The 22,356-nt window shown below is 48.3% G+C and overlaps 1 protein-coding gene across 1 annotated transcript in view; it reads left to right on the top strand.

The window, feature by feature from the left end:
* The window catches only part of LOC139249327 (alpha-tectorin-like), a 47,171-nt gene that overhangs the window by 6,617 nt on the left and 18,198 nt on the right, over positions 1–22,356 (top strand). The window contains exons 3-9 of the mRNA XM_070872306.1: positions 4,837–4,967; positions 7,823–8,104; positions 12,482–12,619; positions 12,747–12,906; positions 13,082–13,491; positions 19,877–20,447; positions 21,583–22,181. Coding sequence (XP_070728407.1) covers positions 4,837–4,967; positions 7,823–8,104; positions 12,482–12,619; positions 12,747–12,906; positions 13,082–13,491; positions 19,877–20,447; positions 21,583–22,181 — 2,291 coding nt within the window. The remainder of the gene's footprint in view (positions 1–4,836; positions 4,968–7,822; positions 8,105–12,481; positions 12,620–12,746; positions 12,907–13,081; positions 13,492–19,876; positions 20,448–21,582; positions 22,182–22,356) is intronic.

Below are 22,356 nucleotides of genomic sequence, written 5' to 3'. Positions count from 1 at the left end.
GTGCAGGAATAGGCCATTCGGCCCTTCGAGCCTGCACGCCATTCAATATGATCATGGCTGATCCTCTATCTCAACACCATAGAGAGAAAATCATAGAATCATAGAACGGTTACAGCACTGAAGGAGGCCATTCAGCCCATCGAGCCCGTGCCGACCCTCAGCTAGTCCCGCTCCCCATCCCTTCCCCACAGCCCAGCAATGTTTTAGGTACTTATCCAACTCCCTGTTGAAAGCCACGATTGAGTATGCGGTGCATTCCGGATCCTAACTACTCGCTACGTAAAACAGGTTTTTACCACATGTCGCCTCTGGTTCTTCAGCCAATCACCATGAATCTGTGTATCCTCGACCCTTCCACCAATGGGAACAGTTTCTCTCCATCTACTCTGATTTTGAACACCTCTGTCAAATCTCCTCCCAATCTCCGCTGCTGTGAGGAGAACAACCCTAGCTTCTCCAGTCTCTCTCCACGTCACTGAACTCCCTCATCCATGGAATCATTCTCATAAATCTTTCCTGCAGCCTCTCTCAGGCCTTCACATCCTTCCTAACGCGCAGGGCCCAGAATTGGACACGATACTCCAGTTGGGGCCGAACCACTATTTTATACAGATACATCGTAATTTCCAAACTGTACTCTACGCCGCTATTTATGAAGCCCAGGGTCCAGTAAGAATTTTTAACAGTTTTCTCAACCTGCCCTGCCACCTTCAACGATTTTTGCACACATACCCCCCCCCCCCCCCTACCCAGGCCTCTCTGTTCCTACACCCCCTTTAGGATTGCACCATTTCGTTTATATGTCCTATCCTCATTCTTTCTATCAAAATGCATCAGTTCACAGTTTGCTGTGGTAAATTTCATCAGCCACCTGCCCGGCCATTCCCCCAGCCTGCCTGTGCCTTCCTGAAGTCGATCACCCTCCTCCTCACTGTTCACTATACCACCAAGTTTTGTGTCATCTGCAAATTAAGAAATGTTGCCCTGTACACCCAAGTCCAAGTCATTAATATATATCAAGAAAAGCAGTGGTCCCATTACCGACCCCTGGAGAACACCACTGTATACCTCTCTCCAGTCCGAGAAACAACCGTTCACCACTATTCTCTGTTTCCTGTCACTGATCCAATCTCGTATCCATGCTGCCACTGTCCCTTTTATTCCATGGGCTCCAACTTTGCTGCAAGCCTATTATGTGGCACCTCGTTGAACGCATTTTGGAAATCAATGTACAACTCGTCTCCACATTGTCCCCATAACCCTCTCTGTTACCTCGTCAAAAAACCCAATCAAGTTGGTTAAACACGACTTGGCTTTAACAAATATGCGCTGTTAATTTTGTCCGTGATTAGTGTTTCTGAAAGCTTCCCCTCAACTGAGGTTAAACTGACTTGTATTTACTGGGTTTATCTTGAAAAATGGTGTAACATTTACCATTCTCCAGTCCTCTGGGACCACCCCTGTATCTATGGAGGATTGGAATATTATGGCCAGTACCGGCGCAATTTCTGCCCTCAATCCCCTTAGCATCCTAGGGTGGATAAAAATATAGAAAGATAGAAAGTTTCAGCACAGAAGGAGGACATTTTGGGCCATCGTGTCCGCGCCGGCCAACAAAGAGCCACATGGCCCTTGGTCAGCAGCCCTGAAGATTACATATAAACCTATGAACAATGACGGAAAGGTAAAGAGCAACCAGCCCAAACAGTCCGGCCCACACAACTGCGACACCCCATGCATCACAATATTTTACGCTCCACCCCAACCAGAGCCATGCGTTCTCCTGGGAGAGGCAAAACAACAGATAAAAACTCAGGCTAATTGTGGAAGAAAATCTGGGAAACTTTCTCACTGGCCCATCCAGGCTATTGAAACTAGTCCAGGAGGGCACTCTGGTCGTATTCGATTCCCTGCAGTACTGAACCATCGTATCTGCGCAAGCCAACAAGAGTCTACTCCCAATTCCCAGCTGTAGGTCTGTAACCCCGCAGATTACGGCACTTCAAGTGCACATCCAAGCATCTTTTAAATGAGGTGAGGGTTTCTGCCTCTACTACCCTTCCAGGCAGTGAGTTCTAGACCCCCACAACCCTCTGCGTAAAGAAGCTTCCCCTCAAATCCCCTCTAACCCTTCCACCAACCACCTTAAACCTATGTCCCCTCGTAATTGGCCATTTCACTGAGGGAAATAGATCCTTGCTATCCACTATGTCCAGGCCCCTCAAAATTTTATACACCTCAATGAGGTCTCCTCTCAGCCTCCTCTGTTCCAATGAGAACAAACCCAGCCTATCCAATCTGTGCTCATAACTAAGATTCTCCATTCCAGGCAGCATCTTTGTAAATCGCCTCTGTACCCTCTAGAGTGCAATCACGTCCTTCCTATAATATGGCGACCAGAACTGTATGCAGTACTCCAGCTGTGGCCTAACCAGAGTATTATACAATTTAAGCATAACCTCCCTGCTCTTATATTCAATGCCTCGGCAAATAAAGGCAAGCATTCCGTATGCCTTCTTAACCACCTTATCCACCTGGCCTGCTACTTTCAGGGATCTGTGGACAAGCACTCCAAGGTCCCTTTGTTCATCTACGCTATTAAGTGGCCTACCACTTAATGTGTATACCCTTTCCTTAGTAGCCCTCCCCGAGTGCATTAACTCACACTTCTCCGAATTAAATTCCATTTTCCACTGCTCTGCCCACCTGGCCAGAAGATTGATATCCTCCTGCAGCCCATGACTTTCCTCTACATTATCAACGACACAGCCAATGTTAGTGTCATCTGCAAACTTTTTAATCATATCCCTATATTCAAATCTAGATTATTGATGTATACCACAAAAATCAAGGGACCCAGTACTGAGCCCTGCGGAACCCACTGGAAACATCCTTCCAGTCACATCAACCATACCCTTTGCTTCCTGCCTCTGAGCCAATTTTGGATCCAACTTGCCACTTTGCCCTGGATCCCATGGACGTTTACCTTCCTGACCAGTCTGCCATGTGGGACTTTATCAAAAGCCTTGCTAAAGTCCATATACACTGCATCGTATGCACTACCCTCATCGATCCTCCAGGCTACCTCCTCAAAAATTTCAATCAGGTTAGTCAAACACGATCTTCCCTTAACAAATCCGTGCCGATTGTCCCTGATTAATCCTTGCCTTTCTAAATGTAGATTTATCCTGTCCCTGAGAAATTTTTCAATAATTTTCCCACCACTGAGGTTAGGCTGACAGGCCTGTAATTATTCGACCTATCACTCCTTTCTTAAACAAGGGTACCATATTAGCAGTCCTCCAGTCCTGCGGGACCATGTCCTTATTCAAAGAGGACTGGAAAATGAAGGTCAAGGCCTCTGCTATTTCCTCTTTTGCTTCGCTCAACAGCCTGGAATGCATTCCATTCGGGCCTGGGCACTTATCTGCTTTCAAAGCTGCTAAACCCCTTAAAACCTCCTCTCTCACTATGTTTATTTCTTCTAGAATTTCACACTCCTCCTCGATAGCAGTATCTGCATTGCCCCTTTCCTTTGTGGAAAGAGACACAAAGTATTGATTAAGAACCACAACAACATCTTCTGCCTCCACACAAGGATTGTCTTACATAAAAACAATGAACATAAGAAATGGGAGCAGGAGTAGGCCATACGGCCCCTCGAGCCTGCTCTGCCATTTAATACGATCATGGCTGATCTGATCATTGACTCAGCTCCACTTCCCTGCCCGCTCCCCATAACCCCTTACCACCTTATCGTTTAAGAAGCTCAGAGAGAAGAAATTTCTCCTCATCTCAGTTTTAAATGGGCGCCCCCTTATTCTAAGATCATGCGATCTATTCTTCCCCACCAGTGGAAACATCCTCTCTGCATCCACCTTGTCATTCCCCCTCATAATCTTATACGTTTCGATAAGATCACCTCACATTCTTCTGAATTCCAATGAGTAGAGGCCCAACCTACTCAACCTTTCCTCATAAGTCAAGCCCCTCATCCCCGGAAACTACCTAGTGACCTTCTCTGAACTGCCTCCAAAGCAAGTATATCCTTTTGTAAATATAGAAATCAAAACTGCACGCAGTTTCCAGGTGTAGCCTCACCAGTACCCTGTATAGTTGGTGCAAGACTTCCCTGCTTATATACTCCATCCCCTTTGTAATAAAAGCCAAGATTCCATTGGCCTCCCTGATCTCTTGCTGTACCTGCGCACTAACCTTCTGTGTTTCATGCACAAGTATCCCCATGTTCATGGTCTCTAATAGGTCCTACCCTTTCTTTAGTTACCCTCTTGCTCTTAAAATATTTATGAAACATTTTTGCGATTTCCTTAATTTTACTTGCCAAGTATTTTTCATGCTCTCTCTTAGCCTTCCTAATATCAGAGAAAAAGGAAAAGCAACAGAAGAGAGAGAGAAGCAGAAAGGGATAGGAGGAAAGCGAGAGAGATAGAAACAAGCATACCGATAATATATATCCTATATATATATATAACATATCCTTATATATATATATGGAGAGAGAGAGAAAGAGAGAGAGAGACAGAGAGAGAAAAAAAAGACAGAGAGAGAGGGAATGCGGGAAAAAGTGAAGATTGGCCCCGGGATTTCAGGCGCACGGTCATTTGAGCAAGTTTCCAGGCCCATGGGCATTAATTCCGTTCAATATCTCCACCACTAAATTTCACAGCCAGCCAAGTACATCAGGCTTTTGGAACTCGCTCCTTCCGCGATCCTCTCCACGCCCGCCCCCACCCGCCCCCAGCCCCTGCTCCCCGCATCGAGGACCATGCTCAGGTTGAAGCCATTCTTTGCAATGCATGTGTTCTGGGTTTACAGGCGACCTGTTCTATCCGTTCGGCGAAGGAGCTGGCGATACAAAGAATCCGAAGATAGACGATGGCGGATCCCCTGAAATATCCATTTCAACCAGTTTCCCGTTCTTCGAAACATCGCACACATCCTTATACGTGAGTGTGTTTCATGTCCCCCTGGACAGGAGTGAGGGTTGAGACCTGACACGGGCACAAATCACAAATATACGGATTAAGTGCAAAGGTTGCAGCATTAACTAAGGTATATTAAACAGCAAGTAGGCTCACAGATGAGCATTGATTCATGTCCGAAATCCTCAGACACCTTCTGTGAGATTCTTCTCATTCTCCAACATCAATTGCGGTTAAAACAGGTGTCAATAGAAACTGAGATTTTCAGCTCCTTCTCACCTCCACTTCTCTCAGACCCTCCACGGTCTCTAAATTGTCAGACGGCTTGTCTGACGTTCTGGATGAGCATAAATGTTCTGCAATTGAATATTGGGAAGACTGAAGCCACTGTTTTCGGTCCCCGCCACAAACACCGTTCCCTAGCCACTGACTCCAGCCCTCTCCCTAACATTTCTCTGAGGCTGAACCCTGAAATGAGTTTGCAGCCATCTATCTGCAGCATAACTAAAACAGCATATTTCCCCTTCCATAACATCGCCCGTCTCCGCCCCCTGCCTCAGCTCATCCGCTGCTGAAACCGTGCCTTTGTTACCTCCAGACTTGACTATTCCAAAGCGCTCCTGGCCAGCCTCCAACATTCTATCCGACGTAAACTGGAGGTGACCCAAAACTCGGTTGCCTCCGTGTCCTAACTCACCCCGAGTCCGGCTCACCCATCAACCCCTGTGCCCCGTGTCCTAACTCGCACCCAGTCCCGCTCACTCATCACCCCCTGTGCTCGCTGCCCCGTGTCCTAAGTCGCACCCAGTCCTGCTCACACATCACCTCCTGTGCCCCGTGTACTAACGCGCACCAAGTCCCGCTCACCTATTATCCGCTGTGCCCCGTGTCCTAACTCGCACTCAGTCGCGCTCACCCATCACCCGCTGTGCTCGCTGCCCCGTGTCCTAACTCGCACCAAGTCCCGCTCACCCATCACCCGCTGTGCTCATTGACCTACATTGGCTCCTGTTTAAGCAACGCCTTGATTTCAAAATTCTCATTCTTGTTTAAAAATCCCTCCGTGGCCCTCGCCCCCTCCCTATCTCTGTAACCTCCTCCAGCCCCACGCCCCCCCCCCTACCCGATATCTCTGCGCTCCTCTATTTATGCCCTATTGAGCATCCCTGATTATAATCGCTCCACCATCGGTGGTCGTGTCTTATGTTGCCTGGGCCGTGAGGTCTGGAACTCCCTCCCTAAACATCTCTGCCTCTCGAACTTTCCCCCATTAAAACGTTCCTTAAAACCTAGCTCTTTGACCAAGCTTTTGGTCACCTGCCTTAATTTCTCCTTATGCCTCTCGGCCATTATGCAAATGGCATGTTGGCCTTCATAGCGAGGGGATTTGAGTACAGGGGCAGGGAGGTGTTGCTACAATTGTACAGGGCCGTGGTGAGGCCACACCTGGAGTATTGTGTACAGTTTTGGTCTCCTAATCTGAGGAAGGACATTCTTGCTATTGAGGGAGTGCAGCGAAGGTTCACCAGACTGATTCCCGGGATGGCGGGACTGACCTATCAAGAAAGATTGGATCAACTGGGCTTGTATTCACTGGAGTTCAGAAGAATGAGAGGGGACCTCATAGAAACGTTTACAATTCTGACGAGGTTAGACAGGTTAGATGCAGGAAGAATGTTCCCAATGTTGGGGAAGTCCAGAACCAGGGGACACAGTCTAAGGATAAGGGGAAAGCCATTTAGGACCGAGATGAGGAGGAATTTCTTCACCCAGGGAGTGGTGAACCTGTGGAATTCTCTACCACAGAAAGTTGTTGAGGCCAATTCACTAAATATATTCAAAAAGGAGTTAGATGAAGTCCTTACTACTAGGGGAATCAAGGGGTATGGTGAGAAAGCAGGAATGGGGTACTGAAGTTGCATGTTCAGCCATGAACTCATTGAATGGCGGTGCAGGCAAGAAGGGCCGAATGGCCTACTCCTGCACCTATTTTCTATGTTTCTATGTTTTCTATGTTGTCTCTTATTTTTTCTTCAACTACTCCTGTGAAGCTACTTGGGACGTTTAACGATGTTCAAGGTGCTATATAAATTCAAGTTATTGCTGCTGCTATAAAACTGTGAATCGCCCGCCCTTTCCAGAAACATTTCCATTGAGATCAAACTCTGAACAGTTTCTGTAAATGGTGGTGACAGTTTCACAGACAGACGTGGAGAATCTAGCACGTTAAACTCTCTCTCTCTCCATTCCCAGATGCTGATTTGATAAGACATGTTCTTCATTCTTCTTTATTCATTCACGGGATGTCGGCGTCGCTGGTTAAGGCTGGCATTTATTGCCCATCCCTAACTGCCCTTAACCGAGTATCTCGCTGGGCCATTTCAGAGTGGCTGTTTAGAGTCAACCAGATTGCTGTGAGTCTTGAGTCACACACAGGCCAGACCAGGTTCAGGAGGTAGATTTCCTTTTTCTAATGGACTAGTGAACCGGAGGGGTTTTACGACAATACGGGAGTTACATGGTCACTGTTAGGTCTTGAATAAAGAGTCAGACTAAATACTGCAAGCTCAAAGTAAAGTATGACCGTAGTCTTTTATTACAGATCTCAAAGTGCCTCTCCAGCCTGTGAGGCCTCCTTATGTACAAGTGCTCCCAAAGGATTGTGCGATCCCTTGGGATTCCAGGAAATAAGCCGCCTGGTGGTTAGGCATGGCAATTACAGGTCTACATACATAACAGTCACCATCACTGACACTAGCTTTTTATTTCGGATTTAGTTATTAACTGCGCTTAAATCCCCGGCTGCCCTGGTGGGATTTGAACTCTTGTCCCAGATCCTCCATCCTCGCCAACTGTTTGTTCTGCTTTTGTATCCCCAGGTGAACAACAACGGTGTTGTCTCATTCGGAGTTTCCGTGTCACAGTACACACCCAACACATTCCCTCTCTCCGATGACCGCGCCTTTATTGCTCCATTCTGGGCAGATGTGGACAACAATCGTGGAGGAGAGGTCTATTACCGTGAAACCAGAGATGCGGTGTTGCTCCAAAGGGCCACGGCTGACGTCAACAGATACACGCCTGGGCTCAAATTCCAAGCCCGATGGATATTTGTGGCTACTTGGGATAGAGTCGGTTATTTTGGATCTCGGTCAACAAAGGTATGAGCCTGAGGAACATATCAATAATCATTTTGCTCTCCGACGTCCATTACAATGTTGCACTGAAACATCGAAACATAGAAACACAGACAATAGGTGCAGGAGTAGGCCATTCAGCCCTTCGAGCCTGCACCACCATTCAATATGATCAATGGCTGATCATTCACCTCAGGAAACCCATTCCTGCTTTCTCTCCAAACCCCTTGATCCCTTTAGCCGTAAGGGCCACATCTAACTCCCTTTTGAATATATCTAACAAACTGGCCTCAACAACTTTCTTTGGTAGAGAATTCCACAGGTTCACAATTCTCTGAGTGAAGAAGTTTCTCCTCATCTCAGTCGTAAATGGCTTACCCCTTATCCTTAGACGTTGACCCCTGGTTCTGGACTTCTCCAATAGCCGGAACATTCTTCCTGCATCTAACCTGTCCAGTCCCGTCAGAATTGTATATGTTTCTATGAGATCCCCTCTAATTCTTCTAAATTCCAGTGAATATAAGCCTAGTTGATCCAGTCTTTCTTCACATGTCAGTCCTGCCATCCTGGGAATTAGTCTGGTTTACCTTCGCTGCACTCCCTCAATAGCAAGAATGTCCTTCCTCGGATTAGGAGACCAAAACTGTACGCAATACTCAAGGTGTGGCCTCATCAAGACCCTGTACAACTGCAGTAAGACCTCCCTGCTCCTATACTAAAATCCTCTCGTCATGAAGGCCAACATGCCATTTGCCTTCTTCACTGCCTGCTGTACCTGCATGCCAACTTTCAATGACTGATGTATCATGAGACCCAGGTCTCATTGCACCTCCCCTTTTCCTAATCTGTCACCATTCAGATAATATTCTGCCTTCCTGTTTTTTCCACCAAAGTGGATAACCTCACAATTATCCACATTATACTGCATCTGCCATGCATTTGCCCACTCACCTAACCTGTCCAAGTCACCCTGCAGCCTCTCAGCATCCTCCTCACAGCTTACACCACCAGCCAGTTTAGTGTCATCTGCAAACTTGGAGATATTACACTCAATCCCGTCGTCTAAATCATTAATGTATATTCTAAATAGTTGAGGTCCCAACATTGAACCTTGCGCTACCTCACTAGTCACTGCCTGCCATTCTGAAAAGGACGAGTTTATTCCGACTCTCTGCTTCCTGTCTGCCAACCAGTTCTCTATCCTCGTCAATACATTACCCCCAATACCATGTACTTTAATTTCGCACACTAATCTCTTGTGTGGGACCTTGTCAAAAGCCTTTTGAATGGCCAAATACACCACATCCACTGGTTCTCCCTTGTCCACTCCACCTGTTACTTCCTCCGAAAATTCTAGAAGTTTTGTCAAGCATGATTTCCCTTTCATAAATCCATGCTGACTTGGACCAATCCTGTCGCTGCTTTCCAAATGCGATGCGATTACATCTTTAATAATTGATTTCAATATTTTCCCCACTTCCGATGTCAGGCTAAACAGTCTATAATTCCGTGGGGGAATGGGGAACTTTGTTAATCATTATCCTTTAATTTCTGAGACTGGGTTGCAATTGACTCATATTTCATGGCTTGTCCGCATCCTCTCTCTACTGACCATACAGGTATTGTGCAAATTCCGTTTTGGACGCTCTGAATACATTTCTTAATTGGCACCAACAGCACGCAAAAAGTACTCTGATTTAGCAATCTCACTCAACAGCCAATGCAAATGGTTAGACTGGGATTTGAAATTTCACACAGATAGGTCGGAGTGGTGTTGTGATGTTAGCAGTGGTGTTGGAGGCAGGGAAATTCACGGTATAAAAACAGAAAATGCTGGAAATATTCAGCAGGTCAGGCTTAAAAGGGAGGTGCGGCTTCACTTAAAGGGGAAGACGCATTGCTGCTGCCGCCCTGTTAGTTTTGTCGGTCGACTGCTCGGTCGAGCTGACAATTATGCCCAGGGTTCGGCCGGGCCTCCAACGGGAAGCTTGGCATCCCCTCTTAGGTGCCAGGCCGTTGCCCCAGCCGAAAACCACCCTAATGGCCCAGTGGGCCAAAGTTCCAAAATGTTGCAGGCTCTCCCCTTTCAGTGAAGGGGAGAGCCATGGTGATGCGGTGCCGTGATGACATCATCGCGGAGGTCACTCTGCACCGTCCCCAACTTCCGCCCCTGAGGTGTTGCCACCTTAAATGTTAAGAATGTAAGAAATAGGAGCATTAGTCGGCCAATTGACCCCTGGAGCCTGCTCCGCCATTCAATACGATCATGGCTGATCTGATCTTGGTCTCAGCTCCACTTCCCTGCCCGCTCCCCATAACCCTTCATTCCTTTATCGCCAAAAAACTGCCTATCTTCACCTTAAAAAGCACTTGGATGTGCAATTGAAGTGCCGTAACCAACAGGGTTACGGCCCTAGAGCTGGAAAGTGGGATTAGGCTGAATCGCCTCCTGTTGGCCGGCAAGTGCACGATGAGCTGAAATGCCCTCCTTCCGTGCTGTAAACTTCCATGATTTTATGTCCTAGCCTCCAACGCTCATTGGGGCAGATAATTCCACAGATTTACGACTCATTGAGAGAAGAAATTCCTCCATATCTCAGTTCTAAATGGACGGCCCCTTATTCTGAGACTATGCCCCCTAGTTGTAGATCCCCCACGGGGGAAATATCCTCTCTGCATCCACCCTGTCCAGCCCCCTCAGAATCTTATATGTTTCAATAAGATCACCTCTCATTCTTCTAAACTCCAATGAGTATAGGCACAACCTTCTCAACTTTCTTTATAAGTCAACCCCTTTCATCTCCAGAATCAATAATGAATTTTCTCTGAACTGCCTCCAATGCAAGTATATCCCTCCTTCAATATGGAAACTAAAACTGCACGCTGTACTCCAGGTGTGACCTCACCAATACCCCATACAGTTGTAGCAGGACGTCTCTGCTTTTATACTGTAACCCCCTTGTAATAAAGGCCAAGATTCCATTGGCCTTCCTGATCACTTGCTTTACCTGCATGCTAACCTTTTGTGTTCATGCGCAAGGACCCCCAGTTCTGTCTGTACTGCAGCACTTTGCAATTTTCTCTATTTAAGTAATAATTTGCTTTTTTATTTTTCCTGCCAAAACGGATAACATCACATTTTCCCACATTATACTCCATCTGCCAAATTTTTGCCCACTCACTTATCCTGCCTATATCCCTTTGCAGATTTTTTGTGTCCTCCCAGCTAACTTTGTATCATCAGCAAACGTGGTTACATTACGCTCGGTCCCTTCATCCAAGTCATTCATGGAGATTGTAAATAGTTGAGGTCCCAGTACCAGCACCGATCCCTGCGGCAATCCGTTAGTTACTTGTTGCCAACCAGAAAATGACGCATTCATCCTAACTCTCTGTTTTCTGTTGTTAACGCTCCCATTAAGAGAAATTTCCGGAACCAAAGAAAATAAAACAACAAAGAGTTGAAAGTCACTCAACTATTTCAGTTATGCACTTTAAACAAATGCCCCCTCTGAGGGGGGGTCACGCTCCAAAATAATTTTTTTCCAGTGCCCTTTTTATCGGGGGGGGGGGGGGTGCAGTTTGAAGGCCTTAAAACAGAAATTATACAAGTGCCCCCTGGCTAAAAGGGGGCTGGGCACTAAAACCGGCAAATTAAACAAATTAAACTTTAAACATAAAATCAAATTAAGATTCTGTTGCCAGGGTTGATGATGCACTCCAGTCCCTCTGGCGCGCACCTCTCGCGGAAGGCCACGAGCGTACCGGTGGACATAGCTTGCTCCATCTCCAGGGACACCCTGGCTCGGATGTAACCACGGAAGAGAGGCAGGCAGTCGGGCTGAACGACCCCCTCGACCGCCCGCTGCCTGGACCGGTTGATGGCCCCCTTGTCCGTGCCCAGGAGCAGTCCTACGAGTAGGCCCTCGGACCTGCCCGCCTCCCCTCTGCACAGGATGCCCAAAGATCAGGAGAGTGGGATTGAAGTGCAGCCAGAATTTGAGGAGCAGCCCCTTCGAATATTGGAACAGGGGGATGCAACCTCACACATTCCATAAAAATATATAACACGGACTCCTCCAGACCAAAATTCGCTTAAGAGGCGTCCTTAATCACAACTGCGGTAAAAACATCGAAAGGATTAGGGCGGGGGGAAATTTGTACTCCTTAAGCTCTCTCAAACACCTGACGGGCCTTGTGCTCCTTGTTGCTTGCTCATTGGACCACTAGCTTGCGGGGCTAACAGTAAGTGTAACGTTTCGGATCATAGAGACCCCGTGTGTTTCTTGTACCCTCACAATTCGGCTTACATGTTTAGACTGAGCTAACAGTGTGAAGTTACCTTGACTGCTCTGAAAATCGCTCCATTTATTCAATGCCGGCCTCGGTTGCATCCTGTAGGTGAACAGTTTCCAGGCGGTCCTCATCACAGATGGATTTCAGTCCTTCATTTTACTGAACTACAGAAACATTCAATGGACAACTGGAACGTCAAGTGGAGGTAAACCGGACACCGGTCTCGGTGGAACTCCGGCACAGGTAAGGAACCAGCTTCAATTGCTGAGGGTTTGGCCTCAGTGGCCTGAACGTTTAGGTCATGTGGACCCTTCCGGCAGGATACTTCACCAACAATTTTATCAAAAGGCTGTTTCTGTTCTCTGGACAGGCTGGTTTTAACAGCGGGAGCTCGACACATTATTTCAGTGTTCCCGGATCGCAGACTCCGGAGATAGTCGACGTGGAGTCGACCAGCAACGTGAACGAGCCGGGCCGCTGGGTGTTCAGGACAGACGTGTTCAGCGTGGTGGGAGGTTGCATCTACAATGGTACGAACGGGTCGCCCGACTCAACTAGTAATATTACAGCAAATGTCTGACCACCGGCCAAAGGCTCTCCATAGCAACCGAGCCTCGAGCTGAACTCTTCTGAGAGTAGTTCAAACAGTTACTGCAATGTAACATCAGAGCCATCGGGTGTAACTGCTCCGCATTATTTTTCCAGGGACATTTATTCGGCAGGATCACACCTTCTGGAAAAACTCCACCTGCCAAACCAAATGTACATGCGGCGTGGGGAACTCGCTGGATTGTGTCTCGGAACCGTGCGGCCCTTCCGAAATCTGTATCTCCTCTTCAACCTTCTACACCTGCAAGACCACGTCTGTGAAAACATGTACCATATTCGGAGACCCGCACTTCTACACGTTTGACGGACAGCTGTTCCATTTCCAAGGCACTTGCACCTACGTCCTGTCCGAGTTGTGCAGCTCTGACGCCGGACTACGGTTCTACAGGGTGGAGGCAAAGAACGAGAACCGGGGCAATGTGGCTGTGTCCTGGACCAGAATGGTTCGCCTGTTGGTCGACGGGACCGAGATCACCATGCTGAAAGGGGCCGTGGATCGGGTCCTGGTAAGTTCATGGGAGTAGGACAAGTGGGCTGAATCTAGTTCACATTTTAGCATATTCCGTCTTACATATTTATAATTCTGTTAGTTTTTAATACAAAGTAACACGATATTCACGTTGTATCTAAGATTTGTGCCGTGATTATCATTAATGGATAAATATTTCAAATACAGAACTATGGGGGGGGGGAGCGGGACAGTGGGATTAGTTTGGGGATTGGTACAGGGCTATGGGGAGAGAGCGGGGCAGTGGGATTAGTTTGGGGATTGATACAGGGCTATGGGGAGAGCACGGGGCAGTCGAATTCGTTTGGGGATTGATATAGGGCTATGGGGAGAGACCTTGGCAGTGGGATTAGTTAGCAGACTGATACATGGCTATGGCGAGAGAGCGGGGCAGTGGGATTAGTTTAGAATTGGTACAGAGCTATGGGGAGAGAGCGGGGCAGTGGGATTAGTTTGGGGATTGATACAGGGCTATGGGGAGAAAGCAGGGCAGTGGGATTAGTTTGGGATTGATAGAGGGCTATGGGGAGAGAGCGGGGCAGTGGGATTAGTTTGGGATTGAGGCAGGACTATTCGGAGAGAGCAGCGGAATGAGATTAGTTCGGGGGATGATACAGGGTTATGGGAAGAGAGCAGGGAAGTGGGATTAGTTTGGGGATTGAACCAGGGCTATGGGGGGAGAGCGGGGCAGTGGGATTAGTTTGAGTATTGAGACAGTGCTATGGGGAGGGAGCGGGGCAGTGGGATTTGTTTGGGGATTGATGCAGGGCTATGGGGGGAGAGCGGGGCAGTGGGATTAGTTTGAGTATCGATACAGAGCTATGGGGAGAGAGCGGGGCAGTGGGATTAGTTTGGGGATTGACACAGGGCTATGGGGAGGGAGCAGGGCAGTGGGATTAGTGTGGGGATTGATACAGGACTATTGGGAGAGAGCAGCAGAGTGAAATTATATTGGCATTGATACAGAGCTATGGAGAGAGAGCGGGGCAGTGGGATTAGTTCGGGGATTGATGCACGACAGTGGAGAGAGGGCGGGGCAGTTGGATTAGTGTGGGGGTTGAAACAGGGTTATGGGGAGAGAGCGAGGCAGTGGGATTAGTTTGGGATTGAAACGGGGCTATGGGCAGAGAGCGGGGCAGTGAGATTAGTTTGGGCGTTGATACAGAGCTATGGGGAGAGAGCGGGGCAGTGGGATTAGTTTTGGGATTGATACTGCGCTATGGGGAGAAAGCAGGGCAGTGGGATTAGTTTGGGATTGATAGAGGGCTATGGGGAGGGAGCGGGGCAGTGGGATTAGTTTGGGGATTGAACCAGCGCTATGGAGGGAGAGCGGCAAAGTGGGATTAGTTTGGGGATCGATACAGGGCTATGTGGAGAGTGCGGGGCAGTGGGATTAGTTTAGGGATTGATACAGGGCTATGGGGAGGGAGCGGCGCAGTGAGATTAGTTTGGGGATTGATGCAGGGCTATGGGGAGCGAGCAGGGCAGTGGGATTAGTTTGGGATTGATACATGGCTATTGGGAGAGAGCGGGGGAGTGAAATTAGTTTGGGTTTGATAGAAGGCTATGGGGAAGGAGAGGGGCATTGTGATTAGTTTGGGATTGATACACGGCTATGGGGAGAGAACGGGGCAATGTGATTAGTTTGGGATTGATACAGGGCTATGGGGAGAGAGCGGGGTAGTGGGATTAGTTTGGGGATTGATACAGCGCTATGGGGAGCCTGCGGGCAGTGGGATTAGTTTGGGGATTTATACAGGGCTATGGCGAGAGAACGGGGAAGTGGAATGAGTTTGGGGATTGATACAGGGTTTTGGGGAGAGAGCGAGATTAGTTTGGGGATTGATGCTGGGCTATGGGGAGAGCGCGGGGCAGTGGGATTAGTTTGGGGATTGATGCAATGCTATGGGTAGAGAGAGGGGCTGTGGGATTAGTTTGGGGATTGGAGAGCGGGGCTATGGGGAGAGAGAGGGGCAGTGGGATTAGTTTGGGGATTGGAGAGCGGGGGAGCGAAATTAGTTTGGGTTTGATAGAGGGCTATGGGGAAGGAACGGGGCAGTGGGATTTGTGTGGGGATTGATACAGGACTAGTGGGAGAGAGCAGGGGAATTAAATTAGTTTGGGATTGATACAGGACTAGTGGGAGAGAGCAGGGGAATTAAATTAGTTTGGGATTGATACAGGACTATAGCGAGAGAGCGGGGCAGTGGGATTGGTTTGGGATTGATACATGGCTATTGGGAGAGAGCGGTGCAGTGGGATTAGTTTGGAGATTGATACAGGACTATGGGGAGAGAGCGGGGCTGTGGGATTAGTTTAGGATTGATACAAGACTATTGGGAGAGAGCGGTGCAGTGGGATTAGTTTGGGATTGATACAGGGCTATGGGGAGAGAGCGGGGCGCGGATTAGTTTGGTATTGATACCGGGCTATTGCGAGAGAACGGGGCAGTGGGATGAGTTTGGGGATTGATGCAGGGCGATGGGGAGAGAGCGGGGTAGTGGGATTAGTTTGGGGATTGATACAATGCTATGGATAGAGAGAGGGGCTGTGGGATTAGTTTGGGGATTGGAGAGCGGGGCTATGGGGAGAGAGCGGGGCAGTGGGACTAGTTTGGGGATTGGAGAGCGGGGGAGTGAAATTAGTTTGGGTTTGATTGAGGGCTATGGGGAAGGAGCGGGGCAGTGGGATTTGTGTGGGGATTGATACAGGACTATTGGGAGAGAGCAGGTGAGTGAAATTAGTTTGGCATTGATATCGGGCTATAGCTAGAGAGCGGGGCAGTGGGATTAGTTTAGGATTGATACAGGGCTTTGGGGAGGGAGCGGGGCAGTGGGATTATTTGGAGGATTGATACAGCGCTATGGGGAGAGAGTGGGGCAGTGGGATTAGTTTGGGGATTGACACATGGCTATGGGGAGAGCGGGGCAGTGGGTTTAGTTTGGGGATTGATGCAGGACTATTGGGAGAGCGCGGTGCAGTGGGATTAGTATGGGATTGATACCGGGCTATGGGGAGAGAGCGGGGCAGTGGGATTAGTTTGGGATTAATACAGCGATATGGGAAGAGAGAGGGGCAGTGGGATTAGTTTGGGATTAATACAGCGATATGGCAAGAGTGAGGGGCAGTGCGACTAGTTTGGGATTGAAACAGTGCTTTGGGGAGAGAGCGGGGCAGTGGGATTAGTTTGAGATTTATAAAGGGCTATGGGGAAAGAGCGGGGCAGTGGGATTGGTTTAGGGATTGATGCAGGTAATTTCTCTTGGACTGTTTGAGTCTTGTCCATCGGTAGCTGCCTTGCTGTGGTGTGGGACTGGAGTACATATAGGCCAGACCTGAGGTGCATCATGAGGTGAGTTGCCTCTCACGATAATCAGACTCCAGTCATGGTCATTTTGTTTGGTTCCAATCTACAAATGATTGGATTCATTGAATTCAATTTGACATAGAAACATAGAAACATAGAAAATAGGTGCAGAAGTAGGCCATTCGGCCCTTCTAGCCTGCACCGCCATTCAATGAGTTCATGGCTGAACATGCAAGTTCAGTACCCCATTCCTGCTTTCTCTCCATACCCCTTGATTCCCCTAGTAGTAAGGACTTCATCTAAATCCTTTTTGAATATATTTAGTGAATTGGCCTCAACAACTTTCTGTGGTAGAGAATTCCACAGGTTCACCACTCTCTGGGTGAAGAAATTGCTCCTCATCTCGGTCCTAAATGGCTTCCCCCTTATCCTTAGACTGTGTCCCCTGGTTCTGGACTTCCCCAACATTGGGAACATTCTTCCTGCATCTAACCTGTCTAACCCCGTCAGAATTTTAAACGTTTCTATGAGGTCCCCTCTCATTCTTCTGAACTCCAGTGAATACAAGCTCAGTTGATCCAGTCTTTCTTGATAGGTCAGTCCCGCCATCCCGGGAATCAGTCTGGTGAACCTTCGCTGCACTCCCTCAATAGCAAGAATGTCCTTCCTCAGGTTAGGAGACCAAAACTGTATACAGTACTCCAGGTGTGGCCTCACCAAGGCCCTGTACAATTGTAGCAACACCTCCCTGCCCCTGTACTCAAATCCCCTCGCTATGAAGGACAACATGCCATTTGCTTTCTTAACCGCCTGCTGTACCTGTATGCCAACCTTCAATGACTGATGTACAATGACACCCAGGTCTCTTTGCACCTCCCCTTTTCCTAATCTGTCACCATTCAGATAATAGTCTGTCTCTCTGTTTTTACCACCAAAGTGGATAACCTCACATTTATCCACATTATACTTCATCTGCCATGCATTTGCCCACTCACCTAACCTATCCAAGTCGCTCTGCAGCCTCATAGCATCCTCCTCGCAGCTCACACTGCCACCCAACTTAGTGTCATCCGCAAATTTGGAGATACTACATTTAATCCCCTCGTCTAAATCATTAATGTACAGTGTAAACAGCTGGGGCCCCAGCACAGAACCTTGCGGTACCCCACTAGTCACTGCCTGCCATTCTGAAAAGTCCCCATTTACTCCTACTCTTTGCTTCCTGTCTGACAACCAGTTCTCAATCCATGTCAGCACACTACCCCCAATCCCATGTGCTTTAACTTTGCACATTAATCTCTTGTGTGAGACCTTGTCGAAAGCCTTCTGAAAGTCCAAATATACCACATCAACTGGTTCTCCCTTGTCCACTCTACTGGAAACATCCTCAAAAAATTCCAGAAGATTTGTCAAGCATGATTTCCCTTTCACAAATCCATGCTGACTTGGACCTATCATATTAGCTCTTTCCAAATGCACTGCTATGACATCCTTAACAATTGATTTCATCATTTTACCCACTACCGATGTCAGGCTGACCTGTCTATAATTCCCTATTTTCTCTCTCCCTCCTTTTTTAAAAAGTGGGGTTACATTGGCTACCCTCCAGTCCATAGGAACTGATCCAGAGTCAATGGAATGTTGGAAAATGACTGTCAATGCATCCACTATTTCCAAGGCCACCTCCTTAAGTACTCTGGGATGCAGTCCATGAGGCCCTGGGGATTTATCGGCCTTCAATCCCATCAATTTCCCCAACACAATTTCCCGACTAATAAGGATTTCCCTCAGTTCCTCCTCCTTACTTGACCCTCCGACCCCTTTTATATCCGGAAGGTTGTTTGTTTCCTCCTCAGTGAATACCGAACCAAAATACTTGTTCAATTGGTCCGCCATTTCTTTGTTCCCCGTTATGACTTCCCCTGTTTCTGACTGCAGGGGACCTACGTTTGTCTTTACTAACCTTTTTCTCTTACATATCTATAGAAACTTGACAACTTGCCCGGTGGGATTTGTACCCACCACCGGGGCCTGCTGTCGACCACCATGGGCATTATTTTACCGGAGCCTAGTAGGATGATACAGCACTGAAAGAGGCCATTGGGCCCATCAAGCCTGTGCTGTGCCAGCTCTGTGAGAGAGCGATTCAATCAGTCCAACTCCGCCCCATGCTTTCCCACAGCCCTGTGAAATTATCCCCTTCAAATATTTATTAAATTCCTTTTTTGAAAGTTACTATTGAATCTGCTCCCACCGCCCTTTCACGCAGCGCGTTCCTGATCACAACAACTGGCTGCGTAAAAACATTCTCCTCATCTTGCATTGTATCACCATTTGGCGAGAGAATATACCCATAGGAATATAAGCACATGAGAATTAGCAGCAGGACTCGGACATTCGGCCCTTCGAGCCTGCTCCTCCATTCAAGAAGATCATGGATGATCTTCGAACTCACATCCACCTTCCCGCCCGATCCCCATATCCCTTAATTATCAGTTCCCCAAAATCTATAGATCTCTGTCTTGAATGTGCTCAAAGACTGAGCCTCCACATCCCTTTGGGATAGAGAATTCCAAAGGTTCATCACCATCTGAGTGAAGACATTTTTCCTCTTCACTAACCTAAATGGCCGACCCCTTATCCTGGGACTGTGACCACTGGTTCTAGATTCCCCAGCCCAGGGGGGAAACATTTTCTCAGCATCAACCTGTCAAGCCCCTTAAGAATTTGATATGTTTCAATTAGATTAATTGAAGCCAGTTCCTTCCTATTGATATAAATTCACAGAATTTCGGAGATATTGCAACACCGATGAGATGGTTAGCGACGGCCAGTGGGTGTCACTGTTATACCTCCTCCCCCCCCCCCAATACGGCCGCTAGCCCCCCGCCTCCCCACCCCTCTCCCCTCGCCCACACCACTCAAAAAGCGACAGCGATGGCTGGAGTGAAAGAGAAATGTGACAGTGAGGCAGAAAGGAGAAAGAAGATGTGGACGTGAATAATGCCCGTGCCCACAATTTCCGCGCCCACTTTAAACAATCTTCAAACCACCTTCATCATTTTCCTTTCTCCAGGTGAATGGGACCCGATCCTCGGTCCCGGTGGTCATTGGAGGTGGACGGATCCGAATTCAGGCCAGCGGATTCTCGGTGGCAGTCAGTACGGACTTCGGTCTGGGTGTGACCTTCGACGGATCCCATCACGTCACCATCTCGCTCCCCGCCCGTTACCAAAACGCCACCTGCGGCCTGTGTGGGAACATGAACGGCGATCAACAGGACGAGTTCCGCATGCCAGACGGGAGCCCGGCTGGGTCGGAGGAGGACTTTGGCCGGAGCTGGAAGGTGGCGGACAATGACTCAGTGTGCCGCGACCGGTGTGGCAGTGAGTGCCAGGTGTGCACGGCCCAGCAGAAAGTGCTTTATGGCGGCGAGAATTATTGTGGCATCATGAGCAGGCAGGAAGGCCCCTTCAGTTTCTGCAACACCGTCCTCCCCGCACAGCCCTTCATCCAGAGCTGTGTCTATGACCTCTGCGCGAGTGATGGCTACCGGCCCAATCTGTGCCAGGCATTGCAAACCTACTCCGACAGATGTCGGACAGAAGGAGTGCCCACAATATCATGGAGGGGCCCAGGACTGTGTGGTAGGACAATTTGTGCTAACTTATCTTTACCAATGTGTATCTTGGTTCGATTGTAATCGTGTTTGGGGTACGACAGAACTTTAAGATCCTTCACGACCTATCTGCCTTTCCCTACCTTCCTCATGCTCTCCTTCTCTCCGTCTCTCAATCTCACTCACTCACTGGATTTTGTTTTCAGAGGGAAGCAATAAAAAGCAGAGAAGTTGTGAGAAACGTAAACATTAGGGGGAGGAGTCGGCCATTCGGCCCCTCGAGCCTGCTCCTCCATTCAATGAGACAACGGCTGATCATCGAGCGCAACTTCAATTTCCCGCCCGATCCCTTGATTCCTTTAATATCCAAAAATCTATCGATCTTAGCCTTGAATATACTCAATGACTGAGCCTCCGCAGTTCTCTGGGGCAGAGAATTCCAAAGATTCACCACCCTCTGAGTGTAGGAATTCCTCCTTATCTTGGTCCTAAATGGCCCACCCCTTATCCTGAGTCTGTGACCCCTGGTTCTAGACTCCCCAGCCCGGGAGAAACATCCTCCCTGCATCGATCCTGTCAAGCCCTGTATGAATTTTATACGTTTGAACGTGATCACCTCGCATTCTTCTAAAATCCAGAGAATATCGGCCTAGTCTACTCAATCTCTCCTCATACGACAATGCCCCCATCCCAGGAATCAGTCTGGTGAACCTTCGTTGCATTCCCTCTATGGCAAGTATATCCTTCCTTAGGTAAGGAGATCAAAACTGCACACAATACTCCAGGTGTGGTCTTACCAGCGCCCTTTATAATTGCAGTAAGACCTCTTTACTCTTAACCTGAAATCCTCTTGAAATAAAGGCCAACACACCATTTTCTTTCTTAGTCATTTGCTGCAACTGAGGTTAACTTTCAGTGATTCGTGCACAAGGATACTCAAGTCCCTCAGAACGCCAACATTTCGCAATCTCTCATAAAATTAAAAAATACTCTGCTTTTCTATTTTTCCTATCAAAGAATGGATAACTTCACATTTCTCCACATTATATTCCATTTGTCATGTTCTTGTCTATCTTACTGAATGGTGGAGCAGGCTCGAGGGACTCAATGACCGACTTCTGATCTTATTTCTTATGTTGACACCTGTTCTTTGTCTGTTGCAGAAATCCCCTGCCCGGCACACAATCACTATGACCCTTGCAGTAACGCTTGTCCAGCCAGTTGCTCCGACACGACGGCGCCTTTGTACTGCGACCAGCCTTGTACGGAAAGCTGCAGGTGTGATGATGGCTACATACTGAGCGGCGGGACCTGCGTGGCTCTCAGTCAGTGTGGCTGCTCGTTCCAGGGTCGTTATTACAGCAGAGGGGACACCGTGGTCCTAACCGAGACCTGCAGTAAAAAATGCACCTGTTGGAACGCCACCCTGGGCCTCACCTGCGAGGATTTCGGCTGCGGACTCCGCGAAGACTGCCGCCTGGTGGACGGAGTGCGGGACTGCTACCCCCGGGACAGCGCCACCTGCTGGGCAGCAGGCGACCCCCATTATCACACCTTTGACGGGAAGGCGTTTGATTTCCAAGGCACCTGTAGATACACCTTCAGCAAGTACTGCGACCCGGCGGGAAACCTGAACACGTTCAGCGTGGAGGTGGCAAACGATCACCGCGGCTCCACGGCGGTGTCCTGGACACGTCTGGTCGAAGTCCAGGTGTACGGACATCGGATCCAGGTGACCAGAGGTGAAAGAGGCAAGGTTCAGGTAAATACCAACAACACGTGTCTCAATCCGGACATTAACAGAGACAAATGGGAGATGAGTCACCCTGGGGGAGTTTGAAGTGGTGACATGTTTTATTTTAGAGTTCTGAGTTAAATTTGCTCGTGGTCACATTGTACATTACAAAGATCAGAAAACATTAGATTCCAGATTAAAT

Source organism: Pristiophorus japonicus, unplaced genomic scaffold (genome assembly GCF_044704955.1).
Source record: "Pristiophorus japonicus isolate sPriJap1 unplaced genomic scaffold, sPriJap1.hap1 HAP1_SCAFFOLD_304, whole genome shotgun sequence".
Lineage (NCBI taxonomy): Eukaryota > Metazoa > Chordata > Chondrichthyes > Pristiophoridae > Pristiophorus > Pristiophorus japonicus.
This window is presented reverse-complemented; position numbering and strand designations above follow the sequence as displayed.